This window comes from Cydia amplana, chromosome 10, assembly GCF_948474715.1.
Source record: "Cydia amplana chromosome 10, ilCydAmpl1.1, whole genome shotgun sequence".
Lineage (NCBI taxonomy): Eukaryota > Metazoa > Arthropoda > Insecta > Lepidoptera > Tortricidae > Cydia > Cydia amplana.
Genome location: NC_086078.1, coordinates 4,557,879 through 4,572,217, shown reverse-complemented (window position 1 = coordinate 4,572,217; position 14,339 = coordinate 4,557,879). Strand labels below are relative to the sequence as shown.

At 39.3% G+C, this 14,339-nt stretch overlaps 2 protein-coding genes across 2 annotated transcripts; one reads left to right on the top strand and one right to left on the bottom strand.

Moving 5' to 3' along the window:
- Positions 1-486: 486 nt before the first annotated feature.
- LOC134651777 (cAMP-dependent protein kinase catalytic subunit 1) lies at positions 487-2,733 on the bottom strand. The gene has a single exon (XM_063506884.1). The coding sequence runs from the start codon at positions 2,371-2,373 to the stop codon at positions 1,312-1,314; it is 1,062 nt and encodes a 353-aa protein (XP_063362954.1). The 5' UTR covers positions 2,374-2,733; the 3' UTR covers positions 487-1,311.
- Positions 2,734-10,048: 7,315 nt separating this feature from the next.
- On the top strand, positions 10,049-14,332 carry LOC134651776 (nucleolin-like). Its single transcript, XM_063506883.1, has 3 exons — positions 10,049-10,203; positions 12,361-12,560; positions 13,004-14,332. Exons 1-3 carry the CDS (start codon positions 10,178-10,180, stop codon positions 13,132-13,134), a joined length of 357 nt encoding a protein of 118 aa, XP_063362953.1. The 5' UTR covers positions 10,049-10,177; the 3' UTR covers positions 13,135-14,332.
- The last annotated feature ends 7 nt before the right edge of the window (positions 14,333-14,339 follow it).

The window sequence follows — 14,339 nt, the reverse complement described above, 5'->3', positions numbered from 1 at the left end:
GACAGATAAGTTTGCATTTGCCTTCGATATTTTTGAATTATATGGGCCTAAAATACCTTGTGAATGCCTATAAACTGTTTGAAGTGGCGCCGTTAATGATCTAAACTCGATTAAAAATATATTAACTGATTCCGAAAGTAGTAGTAACTACCAAGGTCACGCCGATGCCACGCCGATAGCGCAGCGTCGGCGGCGGCGGCGCGAAAATTTTGTCGGCGGCGGCGGCGCGCCGGCGCGGCGCTCATATCTAATCCGAGTAAGAAAAGAAACCAGTTCTTTTAGAATGAATGAATGAGGATTTGTTTGAATATGAGAATTATTGCTTTATTTATAAATGGGAATATGTTTAAAGAAGTGTTAAAATTTATTGCTTTTTATAAACTGATGCTAGCAATAAGTTTAAGTTACATCATAGATTACCTATACAAAACTGGCATGTCGTTTAATGTAATTGTTACACAATAAAAATCCATAAAATCTACAAAATAAGGAACTATACAAATTACACTTAAACTCGAAAGGAATTCTCACATCAGATCACAAACACATAGGTCAATTGCACAGACGGGTGAACACAACTACACAGTTACAAAAGTAATCTCACCACATTGCCATGTAGTTAAGTTCCTTAAATAAAAATATCAACCGATTAACTATAAATAAAACAAATAATGAAATGTCAATATTTAAAATCTATACAACATTCCATCAAGACAAGAACATTATTTAGGAAATTCAATAATAATCCACTAAAAAGTAGTGATTGAAATACCTCTAGAATCTGATGGTTAAGTGATGTAGATCAAAATTCAAATTGAAAAATTAGATTGTGAAGATAATGTAGCATGAATTTTAAATGGAAAATTGTACTGATGTCTTAAAAACAATATAAAATAATTTAAGCCCACCACATTCCATTGTTATCAGCAACTAACTATCATTTAGGTGTGAAAAACATAATCAGAACATGATTCCGAGCATTGTAACACTGGTATTGCACTCCTGCGGTCCTAACATCAGGGAATATCAGCTGAATACGGACACTTCAGCTATAACTGCTATGTTATGTCATTCTGAAAGGGCACTAAGCAAATGAACGCCACCGAAATATCGGAAATCAGTTCTACTTCATCACGCCTATGCTCCGAACTGAATCCACCTGCGGGGCCGGCCCCGGGGCGCGTCAGCGTCCATGTCCACCCGAGGTCGGAGGCAAAGAGCACTCGTCGCGTCGCGACCACGTCTTTGTAGAGAATTCACTAATACAAAATACCTACTCACGGTGTCCGCGCGCAGGCACCTCCAGTGCGCTCAGAACTCGGCGAACTCCTTCGCACACTTCTCCGTCGAGGAGATGCGCAGCGCCTCCTCCTCGTAGTCGTCGAAGTTGCTCGTGTCGCCCGGGCCCTTGCAGCGCGGGATGAACGGCGCCTCTATCTTCCTCTGGAAGACTGAGATCCAGTCGGTGCTCGCGAACCATTTGTGTCCTTTGATATCGTTCACGCCCGCCTTCAGGTTGCCGTAGCGCTTCGTCAAATCCACCTGCAGCAGGTTGCGGAGCAAGTCTTTCAGGTCCGACCCGAAGTGAGACGGAAACCGGACTTTGCCCGAAACGATTTTCTCGTAGATTTGAATAGGTTGGTCGGCGAAGAACGGCGGGTAGCCGGCCGCCATTTCGTAGACGAGAACTCCTAGAGCCCACCAGTCCACGGCCTTGTTGTAGCCCTTGGAGAGGATGATCTCGGGCGCGAGGTACTCTGGCGTGCCGCACAACGTCCACGTACGGCCCTTCACGCGCTTCGCGAACCCGAAGTCCGTCACTTTGAGGTAGCCCTGAGAGTCTATGAGCAGATTCTCGGGCTTGAGGTCCCGGTAGATGAGGTCGAGGTAGTGCAGGTATTCGAAGGCGAGCACGATCTGCGCGGCGTAGAATCTCGAGTGCGGCTCCGAGAAACGGCCCACCTTACGCAGGTGCGAGAACATCTCTCCACCGGGCACGTACTCCAGCACCATGTACAGGTTCGAGTTGTCCTTGAAGTGGAACTTGAGGCTCACCAGGAAAGGAAAATTGATCGCCTGGAGGATTCGCTTTTCGTTGAGCGTGTGTTCCACCTGTTTCAATTTAACCACTTTTTGCTTATCCAATATTTTCATAGCATAGTACTCCTTGGTGGGCTTATGTTGGACTATCATGACTCGGCCGAACGAGCCCGTCCCGAGCGTTTTTATCCGCTCGAAGTCGTTCAGTCCGGCGGTGTTGGTAGGATTCTTCTTCCATTTCTCCTCGAAATCCTCTTTGGCCTGGTCGAGGAACTCCTTGACGCTTTCGGCGGCGTCCACCTTTTTGTTGGCGGTGGCGGCATTGTTGCCCATGGCGGCACTGCTAACTAGTCCAGCCGGAGCCTCGATTCGCCGTTATTAGAGGCCGCCTTGCACTAATCGATCCCTGCCCTTGCGACCGCGTACGAAACGGGACGAATCAACACAAACCCATTACGAGCATGAACATTCCTAGTCTTAAAAGCACTAACACTCGTCACAAACAACACTTAACGCAGGCACACATTTACACAAAAGTTCTGGGTACAAAAAAACTAAAAATATTTTGTCACATTCACAATCCCCAAGAATAAAATGGCTTCCACAAACGTACTCGATCGACAGAGCGAGATCGAGCGAGCGGGCGAACGATTTGCTCTTTGCTCATGGCACGGGAGGCGGTCAATTATGACAATGTTACCAGTATAGATCAAGAAAACTACCATTTTTATCAAAAAAACTGCTATAGAAAATACATTGTTAAAACAAAGGGTTCAACATAGCTTTCTACTTTTTATTAAAACAACGGAGTGCAATGGCAGAATTAGACTGAGAAAAAAGTTGTCAAACGAGTTGCTGCACTTGCTGCTGATAAATCGAAGCGAAATCGTGATAAATTGATAAAACATGACAGATTTATTTCGGTTGTTAGACTTGTTAGTCTATTTCTTTCTATTGCTTGAATACGAAAGAGTGATAGAGAGGCAGATAACAAAATTTCGGCTGTCGATTTTCGTGGTAGGCTTTCTGACTTGATTTGGACACTACGATTCACGACGCTTTCTACCAATTATACAATATTTTTAACAGTAAGTTCAGAAAGAGTTTTTTTCTTTTTGCAAATTTTCTTCTATGTAGAATTTAAATAGCATGATTATCCTACATCCTATGATTAGCCCACATTGATTCACTACGTGTACTAAGGAATAGACAGGCAGATAAATAAAGAAAATAAATAACTAAATAAATAATAATTATAGCACATTCTTACACAGATTGACTTAGTCCTCAGTACTAGTAGTTGGGTACTCAGACAACGATATATAATATACAAATACATAGAAACACCCAAGACTCAGGAACAAATATCTGTGTTAATCACACCAATAATTCCAATAAATGCCCTTACCAGGATTCGAACCCAGGACGGCGGCTTAACAGGCAGGGTCACTACCCACAGGCCAGACCAGTCGTCAAAACAGATGAAGCAAATAAGATAACACAATCTCAGTGCGTTCATTTTTTGCTTTTGTGATTAGAAATAGAAATAGATTCATATTATCATATTTCATGTAGGTACAGTAATATGTAATATCACATACATGTCGATGTCGGACTACGCTAAGTTTTAACGCCAAGTGTTACGTGAAGTATGGAGCTTACATGGATATGTTTGTGCAAAGTTAGCGTGGTTATACCTAGGTAGACATTTGGAGATTGACCTAGCCCCAACTTAGTTAAGCAAGGTTTGTACTATGGATACTAGGCGACGTTATATGTAAAAGATGTAATGTAAAAGATCCTTAAAAAATTAAAGCATGTTCAAACCAAAATGAAACCTGTATGAAATGAGTGTTTCGCGTCAAGACCCATGAAGCTACAACGCACAAGATTAGGAAAAATGTGATTTTTCTTGCGACCCAACAAAACCTGTCAGGTATGGAGGGTATAGTAGAGGTACCTCTAGCAGGTAATGACATCACAGTCATGCACAAGCGATTACGACATTGACATTGATAAAATATGAGAAATTATATTCCTGTAACATTTGAAACGTTTTGAATTATTTCTCTAATTTGTCGTAATAACTTCACTCTAAAAATGTATAATAATGAACCCTTATTCACCCATCTCTAAAATATTATTCATTTATAAATTCTACCAACGGTAGATAATTATTTTTACTGGCAACACTAAAGCGATGTTAATGACGGCTAATAGATGGCAGCACCAACTTGTGGCGCAGTCAGCGTGCGCTGTGGTTTTCATGGCGTCTATTAAGACTGTGCTGCCGTTAGCGGCCATTTATGTAACTAATCTAATTTAATCGATATTTTGTTTGTATTTTGCTATCAGCTTATCAGTTATCAGTCAAAGCTGTCATTAGTTTTGTAAGTTTTGTACAATGACCCGGTAATTGCTGCCTTTGCTGGTGGTGGTTGATATACCCATTCCAATAACAATTTCCCTATTAGGATAGGTAGGTATAATATAGGTAGCTACACTGCACATAGGTACCTATCTATTTGTCTAACCTTTGTAGCTATCTAGATACACATGGATACCCAGCTATTGAATGTGAAATAGGCGGATTTAGGCAGATTATAGTCGATTTAGACTCTCGCGCGAGCCACGAGACGAGCCGCGAGCCGCGCCACGAGACGCGAGTGTAAGCGGTGGGCTCGCGGCTCGTCTCGTGGCTCGCAAGCTTGTCGAGCTAATATAATTTAAACACTAACCGCACGGCATAAGGTTTATAACCGAATGACAAGCCGAACGCGAGTGTAAGCGGTGGACTCGCGTCTCGTGGCGCGAGATTAGACTCTCGCGCGAGCCACGAGACGAGCCGCGGGCCGCGCCACGAGACGCGAGTGTAAGCGGTGGGCACGCGGCTCGTCTCGTGGCTCGCAAGCTCGTCGAGCTAATATAATTTAACACTAACGGACCGGCATAAGGTTTATAACCGAATGACAAGCCGAACGCGAGTGTAAGCGGTGGGCTCGCGGCTCGTCTCGTGGCTCGCAAGCTCGTCGAGCTAATATACCACCGCTTACACTCTAGTCTCGTGGCTCGGCTCGCGGCTCGTCTCGTGGCTCGCGCGAGAGTTTAAACCGGATATAAATCGCTTTTAATCCGCCTATTAGAAGTTAATTGTTGTACGACTTGTAAGTAAAGGTGGTTTATGGCTCCTCTACACGATGGGCCAACGCCGGCCACTACAAGGGACGCATTTATGGGTTAGAGGGAGCAAGTGATATTGCTATCTCATTCTACCGCATGGCTGCGTCCCTTGGAGTGGCCGGCGTTGCCCCATCGTGTAGAGGAGCCATTAAACTACACACTTTGGACACGGTATCGGTTCGGTAGTGTTAAGCCAAGTTCGGAGAAAACATTTTGTGTAATATACGTTTAATTTTAATAAAAATATTTTACACGAATTTATTGCAAGTAACCTAGGTAGGTAGGTTGGTACTAGGTAAATCTGCGTTTACCTTACTGCACTATAATGCACCTATTGATTTCGTCGTGATAGGTATAGTTTGTAGCTTTATAATAGACCCCGAAGGCTAATCCTATTGTCTATTGTTCAGTAAAACCGCACGTGCTACTTACCTGCAAAAAAGGGTCCTAATTATTCTATTTGGCACCTGAGCGCGGGTTAGTCCAACGCTCAAAAAACCAGTGTAGGTGCGCTCTCCGATAACGCGCCTTTGTTACGCATCTCGATGACACATTTTAGACTGGTTCTGTAGCGTTCGACTCGCCGGCACTCAGTAACCGAAGTACCGATTTTTATGCAGGTGGTTGTGGCACGTGGCACGAGAGGTTTTTCTTAACAATAGACAATAGGATTAGCCTTCGGGGTCTATTAGAAAGCTACAAACTATACTCGTGATCGTAAATGTTGTGACAGTTTATTTGAATTTGGTCAATCTGCACATCCACAGGGGGAACATTGATTGTTATTGGATTATAATCGCCGGGGACCGTTCGTCGCCTCGCGATCCCAGGCTTGTTTAGTTTTAATGCGTATATAGGTATAATAGGTCAGATAACTGCTAATGGTAAATTGGTAACTACAAATGTACCGATTTACTAACACAGCTAATAGACATGTAACTAAAGTAGAGATGCCACGAATATTCGGCAACTATTCTGCCTATTCGGCCACTTTGCCGAATATTCGGTATTCTGTCGAATGTTGCCTACTATTCGGCTGAATACAGAATATCTGTTGCACCTACCTAAAAAGAAAAAATTAGGCAAAAAAATAACCAAAAACTAGGTACCTATATTTAATATTTAAAATGTATTATTTTTATGTAGTTAAATACGAAGGCACGTTATTGAGCGTTTGTTGATTACAAAATAATTTGTTTTTGTCATGGGTCTGATTTGATTGACTCTAACTAAATTTATTAATTCTGTTCAACATAAAAATATATCTTAGCAAACGTTGTGCTTTGTTGGCGAACAATTTTCATAATAATAATTGTGACTCAAAATGTTCGCATGTCATGCCGAATATTCGGTATTCGGCCAAAAGAGGAGCCGAATATTCGGTATTCAGCCAAATTCACTATTCGGGGCATCTCTAAACTAGAGTCACTAGTTAAATAACAAATATAAAAATACAAAAAGGGTTTTTTTATCTCTTTCTAACTGCTCTCTAGGTTTATAGATCGCAATATTACTAAAAATACGCTTTAAAAGCCAATTTTCATGTCTGTTCAGATACAATAGAAATAGGTACCTACTACCAGTTACTAACAAAAATGTATTTGGTATTTAAATGATACTGAGTTGAGACTAACTAAGACTTTAATAATTTGTGATAACAACCAAGCAACAATAAAAGTAAATACTCGCATTAAAATTAGTCAGAACCATGGTTAATATCTTAAATGAACCCAGTTGCTTGGCATTAAAGTCTAAATTCTATTAATATTCTAAAGTTCAGTCACCACAAAAGCACGAGAACTACGGATACGAACTACATAGAATAACCTCGCCGCCTTTGGAATGGCATAGCAACAGTGCGATATATATATACAATACACATTAGCACACAACTAATACGCCGAACGAATTCAAGTCTTATAACGAATATTACAGAACACGAATCACAATAACGCTTCTAAATTACGTTAACGGCTGAGCCTCGGTAAAACTATTCTCTATTGTATTGTAACAAATATAAAGTTCTTTTTTGCGTCTATGTTTTTGTTCCCGCGCTGTCGGTTGTAGATGGCGTAGATGGTCTTTCATGCTTCTTTAGTTCTGATTAAAACGGTTTTTTCCAGTTGGCGCTAGTGAGCTTTAAGCTTGTGAAAAATTGCGTATTGCATGTTAGCTTGCCCTCGTTTTCCCGGTCAAATGAGATCATTCCTTTGTAGTTTGTAGTAAGTACATACGTTATATTAGGTAGGTATATATGTATGGAGTAGGTTGGGAACTTGGGTCTTTGGATTACTAACAATACAGATAGATGTTTCTACTTAAGATTTACTGTAACGTAACGTGATGAATTCGGTTACATTACACACTGTAAAAAAATAGGTTATTTATATTTAGGTATCTTTTATCTTATCATCAAAGGTAACTTCAATAAATTTTAATTAAGTGTTGTCGGTAGGCGACGTTTATTTAGCGTAGGTAATTGATTTTGTACATGTGATTTTAATTTAGAACTTTGAGCGTGGCGAGGGACTAAAATTACACGAGGATTAAATATGTCACTTTGATTTCAGGTGACGTATCTATAACTTTTTTTTCATCTTAGCAGTGAAAACATGCTTTAATCATAGTATAATGCTATTACTGGTAATACACAAAAACAACATAAAATAAATGTAATAATCTTTTCAGATTTTTTTAATGATTTAATTAACCATTTAAATTTTTAGTGGTTCTAATACACTCGATACGTACCCAGTAAATTCAAAAGCAAATACACCAATAATTTATATACAAAGTGACCAGTAGTTGTGTATTAAGTTGAGTTTAAAACATTTAATGTGTCTCGCCATCTCGTGTTTCAAGTTCATTATAAATGTCCAGCATAAATACCTAAACATTGTGCAATTGTGCAGTTCTACAGTGATACTAATAGCACACTTGACACGACTTATTTTCAGTTCTTAAAGTAGTAGGTAGTTAATACCTAAATAAATTAAGTAGACAAGCACGATGAGTAAGCAGATTCATTCAGTCCCTACGAATGAGGTTAGGCAGCAGGTATCCACAGTACACCTTCCAAATGTTCTGGTTGACGAATTCCCTCTGACGAAATCACCAACTTGTGCCAAGATTTCTTTCAAGAGCCAACGACCTGACATTAACCACGATTCATATGCGTACAAGCACGTAATCAAAAATCTTATCTTGTCGGAATAAAGATCAAAATCAAATAACTGGTCGAGTTAAACTGCAAGATAGAATGCTACGATGATTCCACTCGGCTCGACGGTTTTGTGGCGTCAAGTCGTCAACCGCAGCAGAACATCGAACTCATTTTTGGGGAAAAATGAACATGCGTAGGTAGGTATGTATTTTAAACATTTACACGATCAGTTACAGCCCTGAACTACTTATTAGGTCGAATGGAATATACATAGTACATACAAAAAAAAGCTTTTAACTTTAGACAAAATAACATTGTATTGCTGTTACGTAACAAAGTTTTCGTAGCGAAAACCTACTTCTCATCTTCACTACTTTACGCCGAAACTTCACACTTTCATATGAACGGCTAAACATTTAATGCACACTTTTTTATGTATTATACATGTGCTAGGTATAGTAGGTATTTAAAAATACAAACTATAATAATGCTTAGGTATAAAACGCTTCACACACCTTACTTAATTCAGTCGCCCTAACTAGCATAATAAAAAAATGTACCTAGCTAGTGCAGTTCGACTTTACTAAACGATCTTTACTGAACTATCATCATCATTGGCCCTTGCATCTATTCCAGACGATTTATGGTGTAACACCGGAGAGACACCTTTAACGACCTTAAACAACTAAGGGTTTAGGATTTTGAATTAAGTAAGTAAGATGTGTGTGAAATAAAAACACTAACAAATAGAAACTTGGGTGACTAACTCGAAAATGTATACATTCAAGGTAAAGTACTCGGGTCGCTGATCCCTCCAAAACGCCACATTACTTTGATACCTAGTTGTATTAATTAGAATTAATTTAAAATGTTAACTAGTCAGTCTGCAGTCTGCAGAAATAATGAATATAACAAAAGCATACCATCCAAATTAAATATTTTATAATAGGTAAACATTTTATAAAACGATACATTTAAAAGATTGAACACCTAATCATTAAACATTACACTAATATATTAAAGAATACAATCGCACAAAATGTTTTAAAAACTAGTGACAATCACAATTTTACTATCGTAACCTCATATTCATAATGTCGTCTCCGACGACTCAAAATACCGAAATCGACTCGGCGTGGGCACTACCGTGCCTTCATGTGGGTACCCAAGAATAATAATACATACATAGTTATATTTTTTTAATCAAATCAAACTGATGATAAAAAAATGTTGGTAATGCTTAGGACAAGTTCGTAAGGAATTTCCATGAATGTCAAGCTTACACCGGATGCCCTGGATGACCTTTGCTTACTTTGAAAAGGGGCTTGGCTAGGTTTTCCCACCACAAATTTAACTTGTGTAGGTATCTACTCTGGTTATAATAAAAAGAGCGAGGGCCTTTTGATTTTGTAAAGTTATTTATAATTTACGTATTTTATAAAATACGGCATTATTTAATTTATTTTGAAAACGGAGCAAGGTAATAAAATTATTACTTGTTCGTTTTTGCCTCGTTTTAACCCAAATTCAAGGTTGTCTGAGTCAGATGTGAGAAAAATAGAGCCATCTTTTTCTAACTTGTTGAAAATTTGTATGACGCTATTTCACTGCAACGATGTAAGCGCGCTTACTTCACTACAAACCGCGGCCCCGCGAAGCGACGCGCATGATATTTTCTATTTCCTCCTCCCCTCCTTCATTTGGACGTCGGTGTTTGTGCAGTGAACAGTGCCCTACAGTGCGTGACACGTGCTTGTTTCAATTAAATAAAAAGAACAAATCTTCTAAATAACAATGGCAGACGCAGCAACTGAAAAGAAGTAAGTGATTATTACTTCTGTTAAATTCAGTTTTGTTGTTTTTTAGTTTTGGCGGCTTTGGAAAACGTGATCAAAATGGCTTCCTATTATAGTGTGAAATTAGTATTTTAACTACAAATACTTAATTTTCCATGCAGTTTTTCGGTTCCTAGCGTTCAGTTAAGTAATTGTAGTGTTTATTGGTATTGTTATGATGCATATCGATAGTTTTGTTATACTTATCCAGCGGACGCCGTCGGTTAGTACACGCGGGAAAATGTTCGGATGTCAATTCAATTGATGTTTTGTGTTGTAGTGCTCAAGCTTAGCTGAATACAAGTTATTTCAGAAAGGAACCGGTTTATCAATTTGTATTTAATGAATGTCACAATATTGCCAGTTGCGTCGTTTCATTAATATCTTGAAGTAAAAGCATGCCGGGCGGCGGGCGCGGGTCGCGCTTGGTTTCAAGATGGCGCTGGGTGCGCAGCGTGCCGGCGCGCCGCCACTCCGCGTCCTCCGTCGCCGACTCGCCGCGCTCTTTTTAAAACATTATTTTGAATTGGCACACGCGGACTTTTCGAGAATGCGCAGTCTTGACCGGTCAATGGCTCCTTTTTATTACTTTAAACTTCATTCAATTTAAAGTAACTACGTGTTTAGCATTACTCATTTATTATTATAATGATACGTCATAATAAAACTATTTGCAAACTTTTGACAGTTGTAGTATACGTGATTAATGATTCTCAGTTCCGATTAGTTTGAATTAGCGCGGTAAAGTTTTAGCTAAGTAGGTTACGCTATCAGACGGTGAATATATTGGCAGGTGTCAGCGATCGGCGACGGCTTTTGCAACACGTCGGTTACGTTATCGCAAGCACCGGTACGGCACGTATGTTGTCATTAGTTATTTTTAACGCTTCCAAGCGGCGTCTCTCTACTGGAGCGAGTAACTTATTCAGAAAATCGTGTTTACGTTCGGTTTCCGCTTTTGCAACTTTCCCACATGCAGCCTTGCGAAACAACGGCCCATGTTTTTGTTCCGACACACTTTTCCTTTTATACCCCTACCATACTCCGATCCGTTGAGCATGTGCACCGTAAAGTTGCAATGCATTACGTCTATCTGAGTTCCGTTATTATCCAATAGGCTCACGTAAGCGTGTATTCGGTGCATGAACCTATAATATTACGGACAGAGTTTCGCTTACAACACAACTGTGATTCCAACATCCACCAGTTTCTAAGTATTTACGCGTGACACACACACATTGACAGCCCACATCCACCAGTTTGCCGTCAGACGAATCGAAACGTCATTGAAGTAAACATGTCGAAGAAAAATATAAAATATGCCGGCATGCGTAGCTAAATCCTGCTAGAATTGTACCGATCGAAAGAAAAAAAGCCACGGAATAACTTTTCATACTTAAGTTTATCAATTAGTACGTAAAATCACGATAATTTGTTGTTTATAAATTATCAAACTGCAAAACAGGAGTGTGACCAGTAACATGAATAGGGTAATTTCCCGAAAGTAGGGTAATTGATACCCTTCTTATTAAATCATTATGTATTGAGAGATCATTTAGGTAAATGGTTAAATTATTGATTCTGCATTTCAAACTACGTCGGTATGGTAATTTCCCGATACTAAGGAGATTAGACGCTTACATGCATGTTTGATAGTTAACGTTTGTTTGTTATGTATTATAATTTTTTTGTTGAAAACCAGATATGTTTCAAGTTAAATGTATAAATTAAAAAAACATGACGAACTGATTTCATTACGATGCTAAATATCATTAGGTATTGAAAATAATGTTTGCACAAAGTAATTGTGCAATATTGCGCATTTTCAAGACCTATAAAATGAGATACGTAGTTACGTACACACCTTTTTTATTGTCTAACGTAAAACTGTCCTAATTTTTTTATTTGAAAACAAGGACGATATTAAAAATAATTGTTTCACCATTAGGGGAGAATTTGTGTTACATGGTAACACTCGTCTACACGCACACATTCAAACCGTCCGCCATTGCAGTGTCACAGTTTGTCTTAGGTGACAGTCCGTCCGTAATATTCTAGGTCCATGATTCGGTGTGTTCGTGTGAACGTTAACAAGTTCGCATTATCCACGCTTCGACTAACTTCGTCACTTAAACGTTTCAGTGACGCCGCTCCCGAGGAGGTCACCTCTACCGAGGCGGCGAAGGAGTCTCCGGTGAAGAAGTCTCCCGCCAAGAAGGTCGCGGAGGCGCCCGAAAGCAACGGCAAGGAAGAGAATGGCAGCGGAGACGCGCCAGAGGACACCCCTGCCGAGAACGGTGACGCCGAAGAGAGCAATGACGCCACCGAAAATGGAGACTCAGGTTTGTTAAGTTTTTGGCAATATTTACTCATGACTAAGAGTTTTGTGTACATCCTTGACCTTGTATACTCGATGTCAGGGTCACACGGTGACTAACTTAAGTCACTTAGTGTACCCATAACTCAGAAAACTCAACTACAACTACACACTTGCTGTTTAAAATTCCTCGCTGTACACCATCCTTTATGGCCCTTTAACCTGCTACCTATATTTGGATTTGGTCTCAAGTGCCCACACATACCATATAAGTACCCAAAGCTTTATTTATTACTATTTCATCTCAAGTGGAGGTACAATTTTTTGTACAGATGTGTTGGTCTGGCTACAGGTTTTTATTGTTAGAAGGGCTTCTCTTGTAGTTTTTATTTAATTAACAGTTTCCTACTGTTAATAACACATGTATTAAAGTACATAAAATATTCATTGTCAAATTTATTTTTACAGAAAAGAAGGAGGCTGCCGTGAAGAGGAAATCCGTTGCCGATAACGGTGATGCTGAGAAGACCACCCCCGAGAAGAAGGCGAAAGTGGTAGAAGAGGCCCCCGTTACAGAGGCCGAGGAAGCCGCAGCCTAAACCTCACTCCGCGCACCGCTCGGTTTACTGCAATGCATCCACGTTCAATAGGGCTCAACTCTCTTCAAACAGACTGAATTATACTACATATCCTTTATGCAAACTTTGCCCCACGACAAAACCAAGCAATAGATTTTATACATTAGATTATATGTGTAACTATACCGATGTAATAGAGTTGAGCTCTTTTGTGACAACACTAAGTTTAGGTTTATGATACATTGTGTATTAAACTTACCTGTGAAGTACCTGTAAAGTGTAAATTAATGTTAAAACAGTTGGTCATGCACTGTGACTAGTGCATCGCAGTGAACTGATCACCTGAAGTTGGTTAGGTGTTGTATGCTGTTTTGCGTATTGGTGTCTATTTCAACAGACTTAGATATGGGTTATTGAATTGATAGCTATTAACTTGCATTGGTTTGGTAATTTGAGTAATATGTTTTTGCCAGTAAAATACTGCCAAAGTAATTCACCGTGTGTGAAATCAATTCACGACCCGTTCTGTGAACGACGCGCTTATACAGCCTCCGAGAAACAAGGATTCTAGATTAATTAAGATTTTAATGTTTAGATAATTCAGTTGTAAATTTAAGTTAGCAGTTACGTCGCACATTATTTTTCATAGGCATTATTACTTAACCATTTAAACATTCCTTTGACATTTTGGTCATTTTGCACTGTGGTGGTCAAGCCGGCCGGGCCAGTGGCTCTGAAGGCAGTCAATGGAATGTACCTACACACCACAGTGCTACAAGTAATTTTAAGGAACGAAAATTAATTAAAGTTCAAAGTTGACATATAAGGTGATACAATATTGACATACCTACTTTTTGTGCTATTTTTGTGATTCTATGGACGCATCTTTATTTTTCTTATATCCTGTTTTTCTAATTTATTTTCTTCTCCATTGATATGTGATAGAAGATTACAAACCTCGAATGTAAGATAACCTTTGGAAATGAATCTTCATTTTTATTGCCAAACGAAATATATTGAAACACATTGTGTTCTGTGTTAGAGATATAAAACTAAGATTTTCGACTAACTTTTTAACTACTTAACATTCACGTTTAAATTTTGATTCAAGAGTACATTTAGATTATTAGAATATAGTAGAGTGTACAGTTTTAACACTTCTCGTACCAGTGGAGTTAGTGTTTGTAAAACATTTCTGGCAATAAAATAGTCCAATCAATTTTGTT

Bases quoted from the DNA above. Each gene is read 5' to 3' on its own strand.
- LOC134651776 (XM_063506883.1), top strand. From the start codon at position 10,178: ATGGCAGACGCAGCAACTGAAAAGAA. The intron at 10,204-12,360 runs GTAAGTGATTAT...TAAACGTTTCAG, and splicing joins GACGCAGCAACTGAAAAGAA to TGACGCCGCTCCCGAGGAGG. The intron at 12,561-13,003 runs GTTTGTTAAGTT...TTATTTTTACAG, and splicing joins CACCGAAAATGGAGACTCAG to AAAAGAAGGAGGCTGCCGTG.
- LOC134651777 (XM_063506884.1), bottom strand. From the start codon at position 2,373: ATGGGCAACAATGCCGCCACCGCCAACAAAAAGGTGGACGCCGCCGAA.